Consider the following 25,022-nt stretch of genomic DNA (forward strand, 5'->3'; position numbering starts at 1 on the left):
GGAGGTATTGTTTCATATTCTCTGTGTGTATATAAAGTCTGCTGCAGTTTCCACGGTAAACATCTGATGAAGTGAGCTGTAGCTCACGAAAGCTCATGCTCAAATAAATTGGTTAGTCTCTAAGGTGCCACAAGTACTCCTTTTCTTTTTTAGATTGATACAGTTTTTAACAATCTAATTTACTTTTCACAATTTATTCAATTTTTCTTTTTTAAACTTTCATCTCTTTGGCCTGTAAAAAACTGACTATTTAATATCACTTTGGTTTATAGTCATTTTCTGGTTTTCATAAATTGGCACAACAACACATATTTAGGATGCAAACATTGCAAGGGCATGTTTCTTTGATTTAAAAGAATATTTCCGTGACTTTGTTTTTGTTTCTAAAAAGTTTATAGAAAAACTTCTATTTCTATTAGACTTCATAAGAACTTATTTTTATAAAAATGATGTTGTGGAGAAAAATTAGCCTGACAGCGGTTTTGATTTTTAAGCACAATTCCCCTTTGAAAGCAATTTCAGCGCTGAGACTGCGGTCCAGCAAAGCACATCAGCACATGTTTAAGGACTTGATTCTGGGTTATGCTGAGTACCTTCAACTCCCATTGAAGCCTGTGGGAGTTGAAGATGTTGCAGAATCAAGCCCTAAACACCTGAGCAATCTCATAAATTAAAGGATAAACAAACATGTATTTAAGTGCTTTGCTGAAATTTCTAGTTCTTAAAAGTCAGAAGTACACTACAACTGAATGTAGTTTCAAGATGGACAACAGCTCCATTATTCTTTAAAGGGACACTTTTTGTGAATACAGACTAACACGGCTGCTACTCTGAAACCTGTCAGAACAGAGTTGGTTTACAATGACTTTCATGGAACTACTTACATCAGGGTGGGCAAACTTTTTGGCCCGAGGGCCACATTGGGGTGCGAAACTGTATGGAGGGCCAGGTAGGGAAGGCTGTGCCTCCCCAAACAGCCTGGCTCCCTGCCCCCATCCGCCCCCTCCCACTTCCCGCCCCCGACTGCCCCCCTCAAAACCCCTGACCCATCCAACCCCCCCGCTCCTTGTCCCCTGACCGCGCCCCCCGGGACCCCACCCCCTATCCAACCCCCACTGCTCCCTGTCTCCAGACTGCCCCCCCAACCCTATCCACACCCCCACCCCCTATCCAACCCCCCTGCTCCCTGTTCCTGACCCCTATCCACACCCCCGCCCCCTGACAGGCCCCCCGGGACTCCCACACCCTATCCATCCCCCCAGTTCCCCGTCCCCTGACTGACCCCCCCGAACCTCCCCCCCATCCAACCGCCCCCTGCTCCCTGACTGCCCCCCGCAGCCCCCTGCCCCTTATCCAACCCCCCCCCTTACTATGCCTCTGAGAGCAGCAGGAGCTCGCAGCCCCGCCCCTCGGCTGGAGCCAGGTGCGCTGTCCACGGGGCTGCGGAGGAGGGGGGACAGCAGGGGAGGGGCCGGGGACTAGCCTCCCAGGCCAGGAGCTCAAGAGCTGGGCAGGACGGTCTCACGGGCTGGATGTGGCCCGCGGGCCATAGTTTGCCCACCTCTGACTTACATGCTTAAAGTTTAACCATGTACTTTGCTGAATTAGGGCCTGAAAGCTTAAAAATCAATGGAATAGTGAGCTAGTGACTTATTTTTAGATTAATTAGCAAAAAAAGAAAAATCTACAAAACTACTACTCCTTTGAATTTTAAATTTTAATTTAAAGCACAGTATAAGGATATGTTTTAATAAAGTTATTCATCAAAAGACAACATAGCTGAGATTTAGCCATAACTGAAGAAAACTTAACATATCCCATAACTTTTCCAATGCACTGTATTGCTTTTGCTGGTGTTTATTGTATCTTTTCAACTGAACTGTGTGTTGGGGACTTTCATGCTGTTTTAAAAAAAGACCCTTCCATCAGCTTGTTTTGTATACAAACTGGATGATACCATGGCTAAAAAAAATCCCACATATGATATACTGGATTTTGAGTTGTACCATGTACTTCAAATGTCCTTTAACTTTTTCCAGTTTATTACTTCACATGCAAATTCTAATCCCATTGTTGAGACTATTGCAAATTAATGTTTAGATCAATAGGACTTTAATATATAGATTGAATATGATTGAATAGATGTTAATTTGTTGATAGGAAATATTTACAAAGATAATTGTTTTACTGTGTGCCTTGAAGTTTTACTGTGTGCCATGTTTACATGTTCTCATGGCAGAATAGCTGACAACTAATGTAACAAAGCCAATGAGGAGTCAGTATTTTCATAATAGAATTTCACTTTGGTAATATGTTGATAGTAAATATAATATTTATATTTGCTCATCTACAGTTTCATAGGACTGCTTAATTAATCAATCTATTGTATGATATTTCAGTCTAGTGTAATTATCCCTCCAGATCTGTGAGGAATGAAGGTTGTCAAATTTAATCAGATAATGTCTGCAAGATTATTGCTTACCTTTTTACTTCAAAATTTCCTTTTGTCTTAGATATAGGCTCTTAATGTAGTGTAGCGTAGCTTGTAGTGACAGCACCACTACACCCTTTTCCCTGCTTGGAGAATAGGATAAGTGATCTATCCTATAGCAGCTGCCTATACTATTCCTCAGATTGGACAAAAATCAGTGTTTAAGGAGCAAAGTGCTGTGCCCTCCTCTAAAGAGCTAGCATATCAACGTCTTGACCTGCCAGGTCAAGATTACTACTTTCACAGGCAGTTAGCGAGAATGGCTTAGCAGAGAGAATTATCTCAAGTCATAAGTTACTATTTTGACATGCTATTCTTTCTAGGATATTTAAAAGAATTGTTATAAATTACAATTAAAATCAGTTTGGAGTACATTTCATGAAATAATGCATTTTTAAAATATGATGTTTGTGCAGGATTCTCACTCTTGGACTCTAACTCCCTAGTATAAAATAGGAGGAACTATCTCCCCAAGCTTTTTAAGACTAAAGGTTAGTGGTAACAGGTAGGGAATCCAAGCCACCACCTCCACTTTTGTTTTATGCCCAAGGTTTAATTGCTTGTTCACATTATTGTTATTGGACTTGTTCTTGTTGCCTGCTGAAGTTGTTCTTCTGGGGTATTCCTAGAGCTGCTTAATCTCCACGAATTAGAGTTTTGGCTAGAAGATATCATTAGAGAAGGGGGAATACTGACCTGCTTCTCTGAAGATATCATTTTATGTGATATTCTTATTCACTCAACCTACTTACCTCCTCTCTGATTTCAGAAGGGAATTTCTGGGGTGAATTTTTTTCTGACACTTTGATATGTTATTGTCCTACCTTTTGCCAGATTACATTTTCAATTATTTTTTTTTGTTATTGGCTAATTTTTGTTTGTTTTTTTCCTTCATTTCCTACTTAATCGGGACTGGATGGTTTGAAGGGCAGTAAGTTAGTTCAGGTGTTTTGCATGACGCCAGTTGGGGAGGAAAGGGGGATTGTGCTCCTACTCACTGCCGTTGGTGGGAAAAAACCATCAAGAGTTCAGGGAGTTCTGCCTTTTTTGAACTACAGAGCTGAGACCCAGATGTGAGAATCCAGGAAATAGCATCTTCAAGGAAGCAGAATTACAAGATAGGTAATATTTTTGTTTTGGTTTTTATTATAGATCATCACAGAAGCACAATCACAAGATGTTGTTTTGACCCTGACAACGAGAGAGTCTCTTCGGTATCATCTGATAAGACCATAAAGCTTTGGGACATTATAGCACAATCCACCACTATCACAGTTAATGAGTAAGAAAAATAGTATATCTATATTAGGCAAGGTTTATATGTACTTTTAAAAAGTATCAGTGAAATTTGTGTTACAATTTATACTGGGAAAATGAACAGTAATTATGTAACTGAATAGCATAATACATGGAAAGGCTGAACAACATACTATCTAAATACATGTGTTAGCAGGGAATGGTCCCGCTATTATGGGGAACTGTCCTGGCTTATACACTTATACATAGTGAAATGGGTGAGCGAAAGGATCTGAGTCCTCACTCTCACTTCCTTTACCCAGAGGCTTGCCTGACCTCAAGAGCTCCCCTTCCACTCTCCTGTGTGGCAGAGTCCTCATAACCCCAACAAGGCTGGGCCCAGGATTCCTGGGGGGCTCAACCCCCAACCTTGTTGTGGTCACTTAGGGCAGGGGCTAGGGAATTCCCACTCTGGGGTGCTCTCTCTGCAGTGGATGCTTCCCTGATCCACTGATCATTACATGCAGTTCAAAGCAAATACAATTTCTTAAACAGCAATCAATTAAAAAAAATAAGGAAAAAATGGGAAAGGCTAAAGGAAAACACAAACAAAGGGACATCACAACCAGCAGTCTCTGGAATGTAAGGGAAGTTCAGTCTGTTCCTCACAAGTCCCAGGCCCCTTCTCAGGCTCTGGTTGTGCTGCAGGGATGCTGCGGGTTGGACACTTGCTCTGGCAGTGGCCACACGCTCTCAGGCTCTAGGTGGCAGGACCCTTCTTCCCAGCGTTGTCTCCGCCCTGTCAGGGTTAGGATCCCCCTCCAAGTCTGACCTGAAAGGCCTCTTAGCTGGGGGTGTCTCCCTACACTGGGCCTCCTGCCCAGGGTCTCTCTCGCTCTCACCAGCCGCTCACTGCACCTGACTCCGGACTGCTCTAGCACCAGCTCGACTCTGCCTCAGCGCTGCTGCTGCTCTGCCTCCAGCTCCCTGGGCTACTTCTCTGGCCCCTTTGCCTCTGGTTGCTGCAGCTCTCCTCCCAGATCAGGTCTGCTCTGTGAGCTGCTTCTGCGACTCTGCTCCCAGCACTGACCTGCTTCCTGGACTGGTTTTCTGGCCCCTCTGGATCTGGCACAGCTCTGCTCCCCAGCTCAGCTTGGCTCCTGAGCTTAGCCCCACTCTGTCTGACCCAGGCAATACCAGCTCACTGGGAAGGCGGGACCCCCCCCGGCCTCCTGACTTCTTGATTAGCCTGCCTGCCCTGTCAATCCGTTGGACTTGGAGCATTGGCCTCTCCCCATTGTTCCTGGGGACTATCAGTCTCAAGGACCTGATTTCCCATCGACCTTTCCCCTTTCTTTTGGTACTGGGAGCTAGCCAACCAGAACACCCCCAATGAATTTTAGTAAGGGGACAACAGTCCCTTTACACATGGAAAGGTTAAATAATATGCTATATACAAGCTTATTGATGTGAATGATAGATGAGGTGCATCTGTCCATCTGTAAGCATTAACTAAAGCTAATCATAGTTTCTAGGTACTGAGACGTAGAATTTGATAGTGGAGAAAGCAAACAATAGCATGGGGAATGTGCTGTTGAACTGGAAGCTAGTCATGATGTTTCTCAGGACTAGCAACACTGGATAATAACATTAACAAATGTGAAGAAGATGAAACACCATTTAGCATGATACAGGTCTCTTAAAGGACTGCAAAATGGAACATATACATATGCACAGGATATATTTTTGGAGAAGGATAGGTCTTGATCTGAGTGTGGAATCAGAGTGAAATTATCTGGAGAGAAAACTCACAGCTGTTAATTCACTATCTAGAGTTGATGGCTTCTGAATCTGAAACTGAGGTGTGAAATTTGTACACTCCCTGGAACCAAAAGGTCAAATCTTGAGAGGTTCAAACTGTCCCTTCATCATTCTGAGGTAAATAGATTGACTTCTGTGCATTAACTGGAGGCATTTCAGATGAGAACATAACACCTGAAATCCAGTCTGATCATAGGTTTCAGAGTAGCTGCCGTGTTAGTCTGTATTTGCAAAAAGAAAAGGATTACTTGTGGCACCTTAGAGACTAACCAATAGTGACTGTAAAGTTCCTATAGCACTATTCTTAATATTAGGGATTTCCCTGATATCCAGGCCACCTTGCTGTTATTGAGTGTGTTGCTGCATTTGATTGGTGTATGTGCATATAGCCTGATCCTGAGAGAAGCCCCCACAACTCCCACTGAAGTCAATACTACATGAAAATCCTTATATAAAGATAGAATGCTATAGTCTGTGTAAGAAGGGAGTATGCAACAAATGAAGATATCAGATGAGCTATTGAAAAACATTAACAATGGCAAACAAATTCAGTGGTTCTGGTTTTAAATCATAAATGCATTAATCATAAATTGTCTGGATAAAAAGGTACTATTAAAGTTGCCCTTAAAAGGATTAGGAATTTACTTAGAATGGGAGACTCAGATCTGGAGCATTTTACTAATCCTTCTTTTAAATTGCAATGGATGTAGCACTGTTTCCTGCAGAGATGCTTGTAATCCCTTCCCCATTGTGGATTGCATGAATTACTAAAGTCCTGTCATGTTCTGGAACTTTGAGATTCTTTCTTGAGGTGCACCCCCTGTTCTCAAAATTGGAGTTCATTGTAGAATTGATTAAACTTTTCCATTGATTATGTTTAGTTAGTTTCAAATCACCATATAGTTTCATTACATGTAGAGAGAGACATACAGTGCTGTTTATTTGAAGGCATCCATAGCTCACCCTTCAATGTTGCCTTTTAATTCAACTGGTGTATAGTGTTACCCTGTGGGTGACAAGAAACAGGTGATAAGCTCTACTTAAAACTCAGTTAGTACTGGATCCTGTGAGATGTTAAACACTATGACTGCATCCAGAAAAGCACTTAATCATATGCTTAATCTTTTGCAAATGAGCAGTTCCAGTGACTTTTACAGAACTACTCAGATGATAAAAGCTAAGAATATGCTTCACTAGATGGGTCAGAGTACTCAGACCTTGCAAGATCAAGCCCTTACAGCATTCTAATGGCTTTAAAAATCACAGTATCCTGTTGCAGTCATTTTCATGTGTATTTCAGGGCACATACCAATGTCATCTCAGACTGCTGCTTTACCATAGATGGTCATTACTTGTGCACAGCATCGTGGGACAAAACCTTAAAAATATGGGATATAAAAACAGGGGAGTTTCGTTATCATGGACCTATTTGCTTGAACCAAGGTCATGAAGGTTCTGTTAGTTCCTGTGTTTTTAGCAAAGATGGTGAGTTATGTTAAATACCATTATACACATCTTCAAATATATACATGTACTACATTTCAGATAAGTCACAGGGGGTCACATGCCAATCACATGACTAATTTATTTCTCAATTTCAAAATTAAATGTTTTTCATTTGGATTAAATGGCTACCCACATAATGTAAGTAAATTGAAATTGATGGTCTGTATTCTGCTTTACTCAGACATCTCAAATGCTGCTTAATTGATATAATCGTCAAAGATTTTCTGTAAAAAGATCATATTGAGAGAGTAGATTGAGTAGAAACAAACTACTGAGCCACCTCATGGATTGAATGCTTGCTATTATCCACCTGGTATTAGTTAATGGTTGTAAGGCACTCTGAAAATGTAAAACACTATATACAGTATATTGGTACATATTATTATTGTTAAGCATATTGAATGAGAGAGAGAGGTTGTCACTGTGTATCTTTAGTCAGTACCTCCAGGAGTAAAGTTTCTACATGGTTCAATCCACATTTTCCAATAATGTGATATTTCAGAAAAAAATCTTTATGGTATTTTGTGAGATATAGTAGTAGAGCACTATGACTCCTCTCTATAAAATGGCTGATATTTTAATACTTTTGTATCCCAGGTAATAACTGTGTCCTGGACTAAATAATCTCTGAAGCTTAGGTGTTAATTTGCCTGTGATATTGCTATTGCAGAGATAAAGAAAACACCATCAACTTGTTATATTGAAATGTTGTCTCTCCTCTTTGCTGTGCTTGGCTACTACAAATCTTTATGCCTTGATTGGCTGTTTCTCTCAGAACTTCCCCTCTTTATACCCATAACAAACATGGCCTTTTAAAGTACTGACCCCTCTTCACCTTGTGATCCCATCTAAACCCAGTCTTCTCAGTTCGGTGATTTCAATCCTAAACTACACACTTGGGGGGAAAAAATGCTGGGAATGAAATTATCGAAGGTGGTAGCACCAACTAGTTTGGCAGTAGCATTCATAGGGATAGTAGCTGACTTGCAGATAGGCCTCTGAACAGTGGTATTTGGAAGTATCACCTCTGCTTCAAAAATCTTTATTGTGGTTCATTCTGTTCAAAGCTAATCTGATAGAGAGATCATTACAAGAAAGTTTTCTTGACACTTTCTTGACATTTTCCCACTATTTCTGTCCCATGTTAGAAGAATATGCTCTATTTGGAGTCAAGGAAATAAATTTACCTCAGGAAAGGTTTTGGAGAAGCTTCTAGTGAATGAAGTGTATTTTAGCCACTGGTTCTTAACTGCTGCAAGTACTAAACTTACCAGTAAAAGAAAAGCTATAGTAATTAGTAAATGTGATTGTTTCGCTAACCAAAACTTAGTAATTTTACAAATAACTTTTTGCTATTTTAACTTTTTTTAAATAAAATGTCTCATCAAATTTAATGTCATCAGCATTTTCTCTTTCTTTGTATGCTTGGTTGTATTTTTGATAACTTTGAATTTTATGCCTATGTTTATACTCATTAAAAAAATTCTTGGACTTCCATTACCTTGCTAGAGCATACCTAATACTAGTGCATTATTTAAATTCTGTTAACAGTCTGATCCAAGTCTGGATGGAGCTTGTTCTGTTAGTCTGTATAAAAAAAAAACCCAGAGAAATAATATGGCATCTAATTTGTGTTTTAGCATCTCTTGTAGTGTCTGGAGCATATGACAAAACTATAGCTCTGTGGGATGCAGGAGCAGGATATAAAAAGCTAGCGTTAAAGGTACTAAATTCCTATTTGCTCACTAGTTTAGTGAGAAGCTATACAAATCTACAGCTAGTATGAGTATTGTATATCTCTTTACATTAACTGATGTGTATGTATTTTTCTCTCTCTTCCCCCCACCCTAACCCTCATAAACATAGACAAGAATCTGTTACGTACTGTATGTGACTTTAATTTCTTGGGGACAACATATTCTTTTATAATTACCGGCAAGGCTATTTTCTTTGTCAGATGTGTTATTAACATACTACTAGATTTCTATCTTACTGCATCAGCTGTGATAGTAAATGCATTGTGTAGAACAGCATATTTACCATGGAAGATCATGACTTCCCCCAGTAAGAGACTGGTCAATGTGTGTATGAATTTAAAAATGCTACATGCCTTTGTAAGTATGTATGTATCCATATAATATAATGGTCTACATTAAAAAAAAGGTTAAGGTCACAAAGGAGATGCACTCAAAAGTTAGGAAAGGCCATAGTTAAGGTTGTCCATTCAACTTTTACTCTGCCCCCACGTTCATATGTATTATAATACATCTTTCGTTACAGGTTCATGATCAATCACTCTCTTATCAGTGTTTGGGGTAGATGATGCTTAGTAAATGAGGCAGCTCCCAGCTGTGTGATATTTACTTTATCCTTATTGCTCAGTGCTTATAGCCCTTGTTCCTCATTCACTACATACAGTATGACTGCCTCATACCTGAGGCAACAAGGTGGTACATCTGTGGAGGAAGCACATTATGGTATATAGGAGCTAGTAAGTTTAGGACTTTATGGTACAAATTTTCAAAGGCCCTCCAAAATGTACCATTAAAATTTTATTATTGACTTGAAATGATCAGATATTAACTGTGAACATGATGGATTTTACCTTTTAAGAGTACAACTCTTAATTTCATGCTCTGACATGGTGTCCTTAATTCAGTTTTGGTGACCTTAAGATTGGTCTGCTGCCATGTGCTGTACATTGACTACCAAAGAAACACACTCATTGCCTGTAGCAAGTACAGAATACAGTAGCTGCACAGTCACTGTGAGAGGGCAGAGAGATTCAGGGTATCTGTTGCTCTGGTCCCTGCAGTTTGCTGGCTGGCTGGTGCAAAAACTGAGTTTAAGGTTTTATTTTGAATGGTTAGCTGTATCATTTTCAAAAGGACTCAGAGATAGTGACTGAAACTTACAGGTGCCCTCCTTGTACTTGGGTTCCCACTTTGGAACTGTAAATGAGAAAAGATCAATATTATAAATCTGAATAAAATTCTGAAGCCAAAAACATCAGTGAAATACCTTCATTGCTGAAAAAGACACTTAGCTAAAATATTTACCTTCAGAATTTTGTTTCTTCAGTCCCACTCTTTGTTACTCACACTTAAAACTGACTCTTTGGTTTTAAAGAACTCACTTTGAACCCAGAATCTAAAATAAGAATTATCCTTGTTGCAAGTGACTGGGTGTGGAAGAGATCTTGAGAGCACCGATTATCATCGCCACGAGGACAGACTGCTTTTGATATGGAAGATACTGTTATGCTCTAGAAGAGTATGATTCAATAAGTCAGTCACTTCCAATGTGATTTAGGTATCTGATATTAGTGTCCAATGCATGTAGGTTTTAAAACCTTTCAGTAGATCCTAGCAGTGAATTTAGAATATTAGTGGTGTTGACAATAAGGCTATTTTTTTGTACCTCTGGCATACTTTTAATCCCATCTTTTCAAATTTGTGTGTGTAACGTGCTTGTATTATTTACACATGCAGTTACTTTGACTGTATGCACAATAATAGTAATTTTACATGTAATTTTGTAAAGTTCGGCCACAATATGCATAAAGTTGGGCCATAATATTGGTTTGATGGATGTTGGGTAAAAATTCATTGAAGCTGGTGAGTGCGATAGCTGCCATTCATTCAGGATAAATGTAAGGAGCAGTTAAGCTCCTTTTTGGAGTAAGATAGTTGAAACAATAGGAGAACCATCCCAAAACACAGGTCACATGCAAGGCTAGTCAGGAACCGAGCTACGTGGGAGGAGGTTATGTGGGAGAAGTATGGGTCTCTGGGTATTGTTTGATGGAGATGTGCACATCTGTGGGCAGGAGCAAGCAGAGAGAAGCAGCCAAAAAGCCAAGCGAACAGCAAGAGAAGCCCTGGAAATGTGGCTGGGAAAGAAAGCAAGAAGAAGTTTATTGGGCAGACTGGAAGCTGAAAAGAAGCTTTGAACTCTGAGCAAAGAAACTGCCTCCTGTTTGTCTGATACCCACTGTGTTCAGAGAAACAAAGACTTTGTGGACATGCTTTGTAAATGAAAAGGACTGCATCAAAGAAATACATGACTCTAAAATGGCAAATTTGCCATATATCCTATTAAATACGTCTTTGCCTTTCTCCCTGTATTTTAGAAAATATTAATGCGTTTCTTTTTGATAAACATTAATCCATACTTTTCATATGTGAAGTTTGTCTATCAAAAGGCAAAAACATCATTTTTTGAACTCTAGGAGTTTTCTCATTAATTCTATTAATTTTTTAATATATTCACTGTGTGGGTTACTTCTTCATTTTTGGTTTTAGGTTGATTCTCTTCTTGTGGTAGGAGACCTAATGGTGCTCTCACAAATCTCCATGCATGCTCAGTGATCAGTTGTGCAGCAGCAAGAAGGCCCACCCCACCCAATGCAACTACCTGCCTTCTGAATCATCTCCCTTCCCTTGAAGTGGGGAAGGGCTGGTGGCTGTCCTCAAAGCTCTCCCCCTTCTTGTCACCTGACCCACATCTTCAAACTGCTCTACACTGTGTGCATTAGAAAACAACTACTTTCCCTGTCTTCTTCCCTCGCTCTTTATATATATTTCGCTAAATTATTTAAAAATGTAGACAGGAAAACACACAAACAATCACACACACACAAGGAGGACTGGAACTAAAAATATCTACCACACTGGCTGCCAGCACTGCACCCACCAGAACTACAATTCTAACTGAGATGCTGCTGTTACACAAACCACAGATAGCGGATCAGGCAGTGTCAAGTATATGCAGAAAAAGATTAACCTGATAGCAGCTGTTCTTCTGACCAGGGATGAGTGAGCATGCACAGAGGTTTTGCTTAATGTAGGAAGGGCTGCCTGAATGGATTTGTGGTGAAGACAGCTATTTATTTTATTATAAAAGTAATAAAGTTACAATTTGCTTTGCTCCAGGGCCATGGAGACTGGGTGATGGATGTTGCAATTAGCAACAACAAGAAATGGATCCTTTCTTCCTCAAAGGTAACAACTAACTTACAGATGTGGTATAGGAAGCTAATTTGGAAACAGATTTCACTGTGTATTTCAATATTTGTTTTAGAAAAATTATAATTTAATGTAACAGTTGACCCAGACAGTCTTTCATTTGTAGTTTTACGATCAGTTGAAAAGCAATTACAGAAAATATTAAAAGGAACTTTATATGTAGGTGTACATGTTTGGTGTGACCCATAAATTCAGTTTCTAAGATTACTAAATATTTGTGGTGAGTAAAACAATTATTTGTTTTCAAAGTAATGACAGTTTTAAAAATAATGCCCATCTCTTATCCAATAAATTTTCCTGGCTTATAAGTAGACTTATTTGTGCTTTGTGCAACTGATGAGGCCTTTATCCATTGGACAAATACTGTAGCTTGCTATGGTGCTTGACCAGTGATAACATATAAATACATGTCCTAATTGTTGTTTCTGACTTTTAGGATGCTACTTTGAGATTATGGAACATTGAAAAGGCTGATCATGTTCCTGCGGCAATAGAAAGCAGAAATACAAGAGGCACAAAAATAGTTCAGGTAAGCATTATGTGAAGTTACAGCTGATGGGTCTGCCCATATAGTCTCAAACCTCACTCTGTTCAAAACCAAAATATGAATGGCTGAAAGGACATTGTCAACAAGATTGCTGGGTTCAAACATTGATTTACCTTATTTTTGTCTTCTGTTCACAAAATTCATGTAATTATTTATATGTGAGTGGGGGAGGGAGAAGAGTAAGGAATTTCAAAACAGATGCATCAATGCTTTTCTTTGTTTTTTTTTAAAAAGTATTTGGTAAGGATGCAGAAGTCCATGTACAGATGCCATTGTATTTTTAGAAACAATAGTAAACCAGATTAATTTTTTTTAAATAAAAAAATCCTTTGGCTTCCAAACCTGATGCTTAGTGTGATTGGCTGCATATTTAGCAATACTGCTGGCCTCAGGTAGTGGTATTCATGCACTCATGCACATTTATGACTCCCCAATAAACAAAACAAATATTGAGTTTACAAAAGAAGGAAAAGAAAAGGTATGAAATCACTACCAGAGGTTAAGAGGAGGGGGAAAAAAAGAAATTTTGATGACAATTCAGTTTTAATTCCAATTAAACAATTTGTTCTAAGCCGTGTGAGATTGGGAAAGGAACCCCATCTTTATTTGCTTTGTAAAACCCATCACACCTCCAGAGCTGTATAAACTAATAATAATAAATTTGCTAAGGCAATATCACAAACTACAAAAAGATACTAGTAAGTTTAGGAAAGCTTCCTGCACAATGACTGAATGAGCCTGATTTTTCAAGAGTATTGAGCACACACTGCACCATTTGAAGCTAATAAGAGCTACAAGTGCTCAGCACCTCTGAAAATCAGGGCTGCATATTTATAGTTGAGCATCAGTTGTAAGATAATTCATGCCTGGCACATATGATTAACTCACATCCTTTTTGTTGTTTTTTCATGTTACATTTATATCAGTGTGAAGAATGTGAAAAACCTTTCTCACTCCTACAGTGTGATGACTCTGAAGCGGTAACCAAGTGTGTATTCTGTCGACTGGCTTCTCCTTCGAGAAATATTTTGCCATTACCCCCATTGTAGTGCCTGATCTCTAAATTCTTCCCAACAGACTATTTGTGCAAATACATTTGAGTTTTTAAGCATATGCCTATACCTAATTGTGATTATCAGTATATTATATTGCATGTAAATACAGAGCCAAGGACTTCCTCCATACTTCTGTGCCATACAGTAACATCTATGTTAAAAAAAATTTGCTTATTCATTGTACACATGTGCAATATACATACTGAGTTTCACCGTGTAACAGATGACCGGATCAAGTCCTAAGATTTTAAATCTATTCATATTGTACAAGAAAATAAAATTACATTCATCTCCTTTAAGTGAGCACACTTAATAAAGGTGGTTGTAACAAAGAAAATATGTGACTAAGTAATTTGCTGACAGTTGTCCTTAAATTGTGTAGAATAAAACCATCTTTTTTTACTATGGAGTGGAGTATACTGGAAATATGAAAAACATTTGCATCAACTGAAAATGCTAAAGGGTTTTGAAATTTGAATGTGGAGAGGGCATTTGGACCATGAGGTTTGTATTATCTTGCTTCCAACATCCCTTATAAAATGTTTCTAGGAACTTTCAATCACAAGAATATGTTATTATTTGTGTTTGACATGACATATGCCAAACTAGTCCCATATATTCAGGACCCAATCCTGCCAGCACCCTCAACTCCAGCACTGCTCAGGATTTGTCCCTAAAAGTCTATACCTCTTCACCAGCTATGTGAGGATGTCAATTAATATGAGATTAGTGTTTCAAGATGTGGGGACCTCATTCATCAAAAATGTGTTTCAGCAGATTATATTATTTTAAAAGGGATTTATAAGAAGAAAAAATATATTGTACCTGGATATGTAGTAGTCTGGAATGTAGTTAAGCTATGAAATAAATGGAACTCTATTATGGGTCTTTCTTTCTTTTTTAAGCCATGTGAATTGTGTAGCCTCGGTAGCTACAGTTGCACTTGACTCCAAGGTGAAAAGAAAATGATTTTTTAAGAAATAATATGTTTTATCCAGATTTACTGCTTTGAATAAAACATGAGGTGACAAGCTGTAACATATCCCAAGACACTGTCCTCTTTTTCCTCTTAATTAAATATCATTGGTTTGCAGTAAAAAGTTGAAAAAATGCAGTTTGTATGGTGCTGGAATTATTTTTGCAGAATACATAAAATGTGCCTGTCTTATTGTTGGAATAATTACCCTTAAATATGAATAATAATACTGAACTAATTTCTGCATGTTTGAAAATAATCTCAGTTTAATTAAATAATATTCTTATAATATTTGAATTAGGAATGTCCTTTATTTGCTCTTCCTGTTCCATTTAGCTGAAAAAATCAAAGCGCTAAGATTTTCCATTGAGAGAGCAAAACTAATTACTCTATAGAGGGTTATTTTTGTGTATAAATAGTGTGACATTCAGAGATGAATAGGTTGGAAATTTTCTTTTGAAAGGGTCTTTTATTTCCCAAATTAATAAAGACAAGTCAAACTGATACTTTGCTGTCGGAAACATAAGTCTTATTAAATCAGTTTGTATTTTACTGCTTATTTGACAGAATCAATTTGATAGACCAAGACAAAGAATAGAGAGAACAGGAAATTCTACAACTATATCATAGACCAGTGGTTCTCAACCAGGGTTCCGGGGTCCCCTGGGGGGCTGTGAGCAGGTTTCAGGGAGGTCTGCCAAGCAGGGTCAGCATTAGACTTGTGGGGGCCCAGGGCAGAGAGCCAAAGCCTGAGCAATGTAGCTTCGCAGGGGCCCCAGTGCATGGGACCCCGGGGAATTACTCTGCTTGCTACCCCCTAATGCTGGCCCTGGTTTTTATATGCAGAAAAACAGTTGTTGTAACACAGGTGGGCACTGAACATAAGACCATAAGAACGGCCACAATGGATCAGACCAAAGGTCCATCTAGCCCAGTATCCTGTCTTCTGATAGTGGCCAATGCCAGGTGCCTCAGTGGAGTTTTTATAGCATGGTCGGGGGAGGGGGGGGCGGACTTCAGAAGGAAAAAGGTTGAGAACCCCTGTCATAGACCATTTAAACCAGTTAAGTGCTTGGGAATATATAGCTTATTTTGGGCCTGATTTATAAGGTAGGGCATTCAAGAGTTACATAACAAACTTGTTTGATGAATAAAGGCTCAAGAACTCCCCAAAACTATCTACTGTGTCCCTTTTAAGCTAGTAGCACCATCTGCACTGCTGCCGGACTTCCTATGTTTTTGCACTTCTCTGCAGGTAATTATGACTGCTCTTGTGGGTCTGCTATAGGAGAAGGAGAGGCATACTGACATAGCCATGAGTTGGTTCTAAGTATGACCCTTGAATCCCTGGCTTTACTGTTGAGGAAACTGTAATTATATCCAATTCTGTAATCAGATCCATAACAGGAGGATCCCTGTAACCCCTACAGATCTGATTGCAGGACTGGAGCCGCAGATTCAATAGCTGTTGTCATAAATATAAAGGGAAGGGTAAACACCTTTAAATCCCTCCTGGCCAGAGGAAAAACCCTTTCACCTGTAAAGGGTTAAGAAGCTAAGATAACCTTGCTGGCACCTGAGGAAAAACCCTTTCACCTGTAAAGGGTTAAGAAGCTAAGATAACCTTGCTGGCACCTGACCAAAATGACCAATGAGGAGACAAGATACTTTCAAAGCAGGGGGGGACAAAGGGTCCTCTCAGTCTGTGTGTGATGCTTTTGCTGGGACCAGAGCAGGAATGCAGGTCAAAACTCCTGTAAAGAGTTAGTAAGCAATCTAGTTAGATATGCATTAAATTCTGTTTTGTTTCAATGGCTGATAAAATAAGCTGTGCTGAATGGAATGTATATTCCTGTTTTTGTGTCTTTTTGTAACTTAAGGTTTTGCCTAGAGGGATTCTCTATGTTTTGAATCTGATTACCCTATAAGGTATTTACCTTCCTGATTTTACAGAGGTGATTCTTTTACTTTAATTAAAATTCTTCTTTTAAGAACCTGATTGCTTTTTTCATTGTTCTTAAGATCCAAGCGTTTGGGTCTGTGTTCACCTATGCAAAGTGATGACGATTTTTATCAAGCCTTCCCCAGGAAAGGGGGTGTAGTGCTTGGGGGGGATATTTTTGGGGGAGACATTTCCAAGTGGGCACTTCCCCTGTTCTTTGTGTAACACTTTGGTGGTGGCAGCTTTTAACCTAAGCTGGTAAGAATAAGCTTAGGGGGTCTTTCATGCAGGTCCCCACATCTGTACCCTAGAGTTCAGAGTGGGGAAGGAACCTTGACAGCTGTTATTTCTATTTTTAAAGTCATCAGTTTGCTTGGCATAGCATGAAACAGAGCATTTGCCCCAAGAAGCTAACAGTGTAAAGGCTCCCTGAGAGAGGAATTCCCACTGATGTCTGTGGACATTCTGCATGTGGAGGGCTTACCAGACCTGGATCTAAATTAGAAAAAAATAATTTAAATTATATGCGTCTTGTGTAGACAAGCTCTGAGATACACAACATGGGCAGCAATCGATCCAGCAGGGGTCAATTTATCGCAACTAGTATAGACGCGATAAATCGACCACTGAGCACTCTCCCATTGACTCTGGTACTCCACCAGAACGAGAAGCGCAAGCAGAGTCGACAGGAGAGCGTCAGCTGTCCATTTACCACAGTGAAGACACCGCAGTAAGTAGATCTAAGTATGTCAACTTCAGCTATGCTATTCATGTAGCTGAAATTGCGTATCTTAGATTGACCCTGTGCGGTAGCGTAGACAAGCCCTCTGTGAGGTGCATGTATGGACAGGTCTACACTACAGCAGGGATTGACGCTCTAAGATTGATCCACGGTGGTCAATTGAGTGGGTCTAGTTGACCCCTGTACTCTACCCCAGATGAGAAGAATAAAGTAAATCTCCTGTAGACCTCCCATGTTGTAGACTCTGTGGTAACTCAACCTAAGGTACGTTGACTCCAGCTACGTTATTCACGTAGTTGGAGTTGCATAGTGTAGGTTGATTTATCACGGTAGTGTAGACATAGCCTATGTCTGCAACCTGCCAACGTGAGACTGGCTCCATAGCTATGCTGTTATATCCATGTAGCATAGATAGGGTTGCCAACTTTCTAATCGCTGAAAACTGAACACCTTTGCCCCGCCCCTTCTCCGAGGCCCTACCTCTGCCCTGCCCCTTTCCGAGGCCCTGTCCCTGCTCACTCCATCCCCCCTCCCTCCGTCACTTGCTCTCCCCCACCCTCACTCACTCACTTTCACTGGTCTGGGGCCAAGGGGTTTGGTGTGCGGGACGGTTGGGGTGTGGGTTCTGGGAGGGAGTTTGGGTGTGTGACGGGGCTCGGGGCTGGAGCAGCGAGTTGGGGTGCAGGAGGGGGTGAGGGGTGCGAGCTCTGGGTGGCGCTTACCTCAGGTGGCTGCTCGGAAGTGGCTGGCATGTCCCTCCAGCTCCTAGGCATGGGGTGGGGCCATGGGGTGGGGGCCATGGGGGCTCTGCACACTGCCCAGTCTCAAGTGCCACCCTTACATGTAGGAGCCAGAGGGACATGCCAGTACTACACCGGCTGCTTCCTGGGAGTGGCACAGAACCGGGTAGGGACCCTGCAAGCCCTGCATCAACTGGACTTTTATTGGTGCTGACTGGAGCTGCCAGGGTCCCCTGTCCAACCGGATGTTCCAGTCAAAAATCGGACACCTGGCAACCCTAAGCGTAGATGCAGTCTCCAGTGACAGAAGGGCTTTTCTGTCACTGTTGGAACACCAGTTCTCCAAGCGACAGTCTCGGTCAAGGGAAGCATTCTTCCAGCAACCATGCATCGATGCCGGGGTTTGGGCTGGCATAGCTATGGGCTCGACATACCTCCCACCCTCTCCAGTGGCTAAAGTGGTATGCCATGCCCCACAGGTTTGGCCAGTCTGCCCCGAGAGAGAGATGGGGTGCTGCTGGCCAGCCCAGATTTGATTGGCAGGGAGACTTAGCACATGGGGTCGCAACACCACTCAAATTTGGTCCGGCTGCTGCTTCGGAGATGGGGGGCAGCCAGACCAAACCGGACTGGCACCGTGACACTGTGCGCCAGGTCCCAACACCACTCGGTTTTGTGGGGCGTTGCCACCTGGCACGTGGGGAGGCCCAGGACAACTGCCCCTTTTGTCTCCTCTCCTCAACCGCCCGGCCCTGAAGGTGGGAAATGTTCTGGTTCACCCAGGCCACGGGCCGGAGGGTGCAGGTCAAAGCCGGACAGCCCCACGGAACCCAGGCCGGCCCGACGTCTGCTACGCTGCTGGGCGGTGGATTTTTCACCCCCCGATGCCCTAGCTAGGGTGACCTACATGTTAGGTGTACGGCAGCCCTGGGCGGCAAGGGCAAGGTGCACCCCCCCCCCCGGCTCTTTGAGGGTTGGGGTGGGTGCCTCTGCCAGGCTAGGAGGGGGCTGAGAGCAGCGGGAGGCCCCCACCCCCCGCGCTGTTCGGGGTGCCGCCGAGGCGCGGGGGTTGGGAGCGAGCGCAGTATTGTGCAGCGGGCTCGCAGCACCCCGAGGAGTATTGGGGGTGTCGCTTGCACCCCGGCCCCACGCGGTCCGAGCACCCACCTCCCTTTGTGTGCGGAGAGTGGCTGCCGAGCCATGGATGGGGCCGCCTCGGCGCCCAAAGGAGTAGCCGGCGCCGTGGCTTAGTTGGTTAAAGCGCCTGTCTAGTAAACAGGAGATCCTGGGTTCGAATCCCAGCGGTGCCTGCGCGGGCCGGGCTCCCGTTTTGCCCCGGGTTATTTTTATCTCCGCTCCCTGCTTGTCCCCCAGGGCGGGGACTCGTAGCGGAGCCGCCGCTGCCAGCAGTTCAGCTTCAGCAGGAGCCGCCGCCGTCAATGGAGCCGGATCTCCCCCTTCCCCTTCCGGAGCCAGCGGCCGCCCTGCCCGCAGCCATGATCCCGGGCACCCCGACCCCGGCCCGAGAGCCCTCCGCGGCCCCTGCGCCGCTTCCCAGAGCCCTACAGTGCTTGGCCCCTGCTTGCTGCGCTGCGCCCGCCCCCCTGCCGCGCTGCGCCCCGCGCAGTGCCCTGCCCCCACCCCCCTGCCGCGCTGCGCCCCGCGCAGTGCCCTGCCCCCCCCTGCTGCGCTGCGCTCCACGTAGTGCCCTGCTCCTGCCCCGCCCCCCTGCTGCGCTGCGCCCCGCGTAGTGCCCTGCTGCGCTGCGCTCCACGTAGTGCCCTGCCCCTGCCCCCCACTGCGCTGCGCCCCGCGTAGTGCCCTGCCCCTACCCCCGCGCTCCGCTGCGCCGCGCCCCGCGTACTGCCCTGCCCCTCCCACCGCTGTGCTGCGGCCGGCGTAGTGCCCTGCCCCCTGCTGCGCCGCGCCCCGCGTAGTGCCCTGCCCCATGCTGCGCCGCGCCCCGCCCCGCCCCGCGTAGTGCCCTGCCCCCTGCTGCGCCGCGCCCCGCCCCGCCCCGCGTAGTGCCCTGCCCCATGCTGTGCCGCGCCCCGCCCCGCCCCGCGTAGTGCCCTGCCCCCTGCTGCGCCGCGCCCCGCCCCGCCCCGCGTAGTGCCCTGCCCCATGCTGCGCCGCGCCCCGCCCCGCCCCGCGTAGTGCCCTGCCCCATGCTGCGCCGCGCCCCGCCCCGCCCCGCGTAGTGCCCTGCCCCCTCCCTGCCACCCGCCTGCTGCGCTGCGGCACCCAGTGTCTAGTTCCCTGCTTTGTGCCTGCTGTACCCAGACGGCCTGACACACTGCCCTGCCTCCACGCCCAAGTGACCTCCGTGTTTCATACCTTCAACTGTACCTGGTGTCCTGTCCTGCAACCCCCCATCCTTCCCTGCTCTGTTTGCCCTGTGCTCTCTTCACTGCTCTGCACCCACAGTGCTGGGCACCCTGACCTATCTGTTGCTTGCCTTACACCCGTAAAGCTTGGCACCCTGCCCTGCAAGCTGCATGGTCAGTTCTTACAGTGCCCTGCCCTGACCACTGCCTGCCCTGCCCTCCCTTCACAGCAGGCAGAAGCAGGTAGCCCCAATACACGAGATGAAGTCTTTCCCCAAGCTGCTGGGGCTACTGCTTTTCCAGCTTCTCTCCTTGGGGTGGGCTCTACGAAGTCCTCACAAAACTGATTAAGCTAGAGAGGAGATCCAGCTACTGCTGAACGTACACAACTGTAGTCAGAAGATGGATGCTCCAGCTGCCAATGTGCTCAGGCTGGTAGGTAGCTGCTCTCTGGGAAGCTCTTGTCCCACCAGTAGCTCCATCCTTTACAGGAGAACGAGCTAATGCATTCACTAGCAGAAAGTCAGTAGTGGAGGTTCTTCAGTATTTACTGGTTTGTACCAGTGGGCTTATTTTAACCATCCTAAGTATCTATAACCAAACTGTACCTTAAGAAGTTGACAAGTTTAGAGAGTATGATATGATCCCTTTTTTTTGTCAAATAAAATTTAGCATACTAAATTTAGCTGATGTGTTTTATATGTCCTGAACTCAATACTTCTCTAATTGTTTGAACAAGAGATACTAAGCTTCTCTTTTGATCGGAAGAGCAAGGTTCAGAAAAAAAGGACAGAAAGAAAAGTTACCTCTGTACACTGCTTTCCAGATTGCCTTTAATGAGGCCAGAGGTTGTCTAAATGAGTTAACAGGGTTTTCTTTGTTTATTGCCATTTCAGTAATTTCAAAGCAGCATGTACTATTAAATGCATCAATTTTACATCAAACGGGTAATGGATAGAAAGTGGTTACTTATTATTTATGGTGTATGTTATACATTACTCTGGGTCATTGCCAACCTGAGGATGATTAATAGTCGGGATTTAATAATATTTCAATATGGTGTTTTCTACTAGGCAGTTTATTTAACAACAGACTTACAATGCCTATCACCATTATTCTTGTCCTATAGAATATTGAATTGACCCATGTTGCTGTAATTGAAGTTATACCAAGTAATTGGTTATTTTTATATTTTGAAAAGTATCTTTTCATAGTATGTTTAATCAATATTTTAGAATGTTTAAACACGTGCTTTAGAGATAGCTAAAGTGCGTGTTAGTTTGAATCAAACTGAAGGACAATCATACGTATTTACTGTAAAGGCTTAGAGTGTCTAGTCCATGTTTAATGTTAAATAAGTTGTGGTGTTGTATGTTTGCGTTGCTGTCGGCAATTTCAGTTTTCTATAAAAGAATTTTGAGGTGCCTATTCCTTGATGAGCTGAAGACAGTATCAAAGGCCTCAGCCTTTCAACAGGTTTTTTAGATTTTCATTCACAAAAAGGCAGGGAGATTCCAACCTCAAAACTCTCTGTTCCCTGGCTCTAAATCTTCAATATCTTCTTAGTTAGGGAATGAACTTACTCTTTTCTCCTCTCTTTTTTCTATACTTGGCATTTATATTTGCAAAATGTATTACAGAAAGGTATTGACATCACTGAACAGCTTTGGGACTTTTTATTTGGCTTCCCCTACTGAAGGATTTCACAAATAAATCAGTCTATTCCCTGTGTAAAGTGGTAACAAATTCTCTGTGCTGTAGAAATGCTGGGTGCATAGGGGGAAAAACGTAACATTTCAAATCTGAACCTATATATAACATTTACGAGCCATATTCTGCCCTCCATTATGCCATTGCATTGACTTCAGTACTGTTATTCCAGACTTACACCAGGGTAAATGAGAGAAAAATTTGTCCCTAAATCTAATGGCAAAAGGCCGGATCCTGCAAACATTACCAGGTGTAGTGAGTAACCCCAATGAAGTGAAGTTAGAATGACCAGATGTCCCGATTTTATAGGGACAGTCCCAATAGTCAGGGCTTTGTTTTATATAGGTGCCTATTACGTTCTGCCCCCATCTCGATTTTTCACACTTGCTATCTGGTCGCCCTAAGTAAAGTATTAGAGCCTGAAGGTCCCAATCCTGCAGATGCTTACACATGTGAGTAACCGTAGTCATGCGTGAAATGTTATAACCTTTAAGGCTCTTCATGTGAATAAAGTTACAAGAGACTGAAATTGGTTCCTTTCTCCCAGTTCCTTATTCATACTGTCAGCTTCTGATTTGTGGTTGTTTAAGTTATTCATTTGCATGTGTGCAGAACCAGAGCCTATGGCTATCAGACCTGCATGGGCAGAATCCTGTTGTTGGATCATATTAAAGAAGTTCTATATTAAAACCACAAATGAGTTTGATTCCCCATAGTTTAAATTCCAGGGTATTACTAATTAAGAGGTCTCTTGGTTTTTGGTACTGTTTCTCTCCCTCTATGTGTGAAACTTGCAAGCTGCTAATTGTGTTAGTACATTCTAAGACAGAGTGTGCTCTCAGAGCAATTCTTTGTAACAGCAACTACTCACACAGAGAGAGACTCAAAGCAATACTCTGTAACAATAGAAACAGCACCCAGAGACTCCCCACCCTTTTGTTGTATTCATCTCTCTTTGTTAACAATTGTGATTAAAATAGAGATAGAGGATGTATGTGGATGGATGCTTGGTGTGGATAATAACTGAATGATCAGGGAGGTGCCAGCCTAAGAATCCAGTGTCCATCTGCTGAAGAAGGCGTCAAGTGGAAATAACCAGAGGACCCCGGCGGGCAGACTGGAATCCACCCAACAGCCTCAAGAATGGGAGAACCAAAGAACAAGATAACATCTGGCAGCACGGAGCCGTCAGGAATGTGCTATCTGCTGATTGATTCAGCAACAGCATGATGAAGCAATTCCCATAGACTGGCATAGGAAGAAATTCCTATAAAAATGGACTCTAGAAAGTGAGAACTTTGGGGTCTGATTCTGCAAACCAACTTCCAGGAGCATCAGATGTGCATCTGACAAGGCCCTGCTCCCTCCTCATGTCCAGGCCACCTGGCCAGTGGCTTGGCATGAGCAACTCTAAGGCTGGTAACTATGATAACAACCTTGCAGAACCTGTGTGTGTGTGTGTGTATGAATGAATGTGTGAATAAATATGAGATTGAATGGAATGTTATAACTATAACTAACTGCTTACTATGATTCTTTCAATATTCACAATAAATGTGGTATTTTGCCTTTTCCCCTTTAATAAGATCCTGCTGGTTTTTATTTTATTGGTATAACACTGCCTATACAGATAGATCCCTTTGGGGCAATGAATGGGCACAGGCAGAATGCAGGCGTCTAATTTACAGGATCAGAGCTTCAGATTGTAAGATGCTCAAACAGGGATCTTTCAGTTGTATTTATTTATAGGGTACTATATAAATAATATTTAATAATAGGCAATATAAATAGTAAGCATAATCCAAAAAGAAACTTCAGACATTAAACAAATTTTACATTGAAAACTGAAAAAAATGTATTTTGGAGTATCTGGGTATCTTGGGAATAAACTCCCTTGTACAGACTTTATATATAAACGTTGTATGGAGGAAAACAAAAGAACTATAATGTGAAAAAATTAAAATGAAAGAATAAATTAAGGCCATATTTATCATATCACACTATGATACTTTTCAGTAGTTCACTGATTAGTATTGTAAAGAAAACTCCAAGAAAAAGAAACCCCTAAGGAGCCTGCCCATAATGCTTCCAGCTGACATTAACTATTGGAGTATAGATCCATAGCTGCATAGAAAACGATGATTTACAAAAAGTAAAATCTTGTATAAAGCATTTTTCTACTTCTTTGATCTTATTGTATGATAAGAACAAAATTACACAACTTCTTAGAATCAGTTCTGAGCTAAAACCCTGGTCACAAATCCACATCAGAGGAAATTTTATTACAGATAAGAATAATGATTTAGTCACAGAGGTCATGGAAGTCATGGATTCCCTGACTTTACTCCATGACTTTTTCAGCTTCAGCTCTCAGCAGTTGTGGCCAGGGACGGAGCTGGGGCTGTGCGCCCCTCACCCTCTGTGGCCGTGGCCAAAGCTAGGGCTGTGTGCCCCCATGGCTGCGTCTGGAGCCGAGACTGCGCGCCTCTGCCCTGTGGCTTTGGACATGGCTGGAGCTGGGGCTGTGTGGGTGCAGGCAGAACCAGAGCTGTGTGCACCTCTTACCTATGGCTGTGGCCAGGGCTGTGTCCCCCCCGCAGAGGAGGTCGGGCTGTCAGTGCCTCCCCCATAAGACTCCAGCTGTCATTCCTCCCATTCCCGTTCCCTCCTGGCTACTTTTTGTAAAAATCACAGACAGGTCATGGGCTCCAGTGAATTTTTGTTTATTGCCCACGACCTGTCCGTGATTTTTACTAAAAACAATTGTGACAAAATCTTAACCTTAATTATGGATTATATTAGTGGTGTTACTCCAGATTTTCCAGTAGTCCTTTCACGCACTAGCAAAATGAGCATGAACATCCTGTGTCTTGGCAATTCTCTCACATACTGTACATAACTA

The 25,022-nt window shown here is 42.8% G+C and overlaps 1 protein-coding gene, 1 long non-coding RNA gene and 1 other non-coding gene across 3 annotated transcripts in view; 2 read left to right on the plus strand and 1 right to left on the minus strand.

The window, feature by feature from the left end:
* The window catches only part of WDR88 (WD repeat domain 88), a 31,723-nt gene extending 15,419 nt beyond the window's left edge, over nucleotides 1–16,304 (plus strand). Inside the window, exons 6-11 of the mRNA XM_048870783.2 lie at nucleotides 3,644–3,773; nucleotides 6,849–7,033; nucleotides 8,695–8,777; nucleotides 11,989–12,057; nucleotides 12,518–12,610; nucleotides 13,555–16,304. Of these exons, the coding sequence (XP_048726740.1) occupies nucleotides 3,644–3,773; nucleotides 6,849–7,033; nucleotides 8,695–8,777; nucleotides 11,989–12,057; nucleotides 12,518–12,610; nucleotides 13,555–13,677 (683 nt within the window). The 3' untranslated portion in view covers nucleotides 13,678–16,304. The remainder of the gene's footprint in view (nucleotides 1–3,643; nucleotides 3,774–6,848; nucleotides 7,034–8,694; nucleotides 8,778–11,988; nucleotides 12,058–12,517; nucleotides 12,611–13,554) is intronic.
* On the minus strand, nucleotides 2,769–19,523 carry LOC125645373 (uncharacterized). Its single transcript, XR_007359291.2, has 3 exons — nucleotides 19,251–19,523; nucleotides 9,970–10,005; nucleotides 2,769–6,554 (listed from the first exon to the last, which is right to left on the minus strand). It is a non-coding gene; the product is annotated as an uncharacterized LOC125645373 (long non-coding RNA).
* On the plus strand, nucleotides 19,320–19,393 carry TRNAT-AGU (transfer RNA threonine (anticodon AGU)). Its single transcript has one exon. It is a non-coding gene; the product is annotated as a tRNA-Thr (tRNA).
* Nucleotides 19,524–25,022: the final 5,499 nt, after the last annotated feature.

The sequence above is a fragment of the Caretta caretta genome, chromosome 12, assembly GCF_965140235.1.
Source record: "Caretta caretta isolate rCarCar2 chromosome 12, rCarCar1.hap1, whole genome shotgun sequence".
NCBI classification, from domain to species: Eukaryota; Metazoa; Chordata; order Testudines; family Cheloniidae; genus Caretta; species Caretta caretta.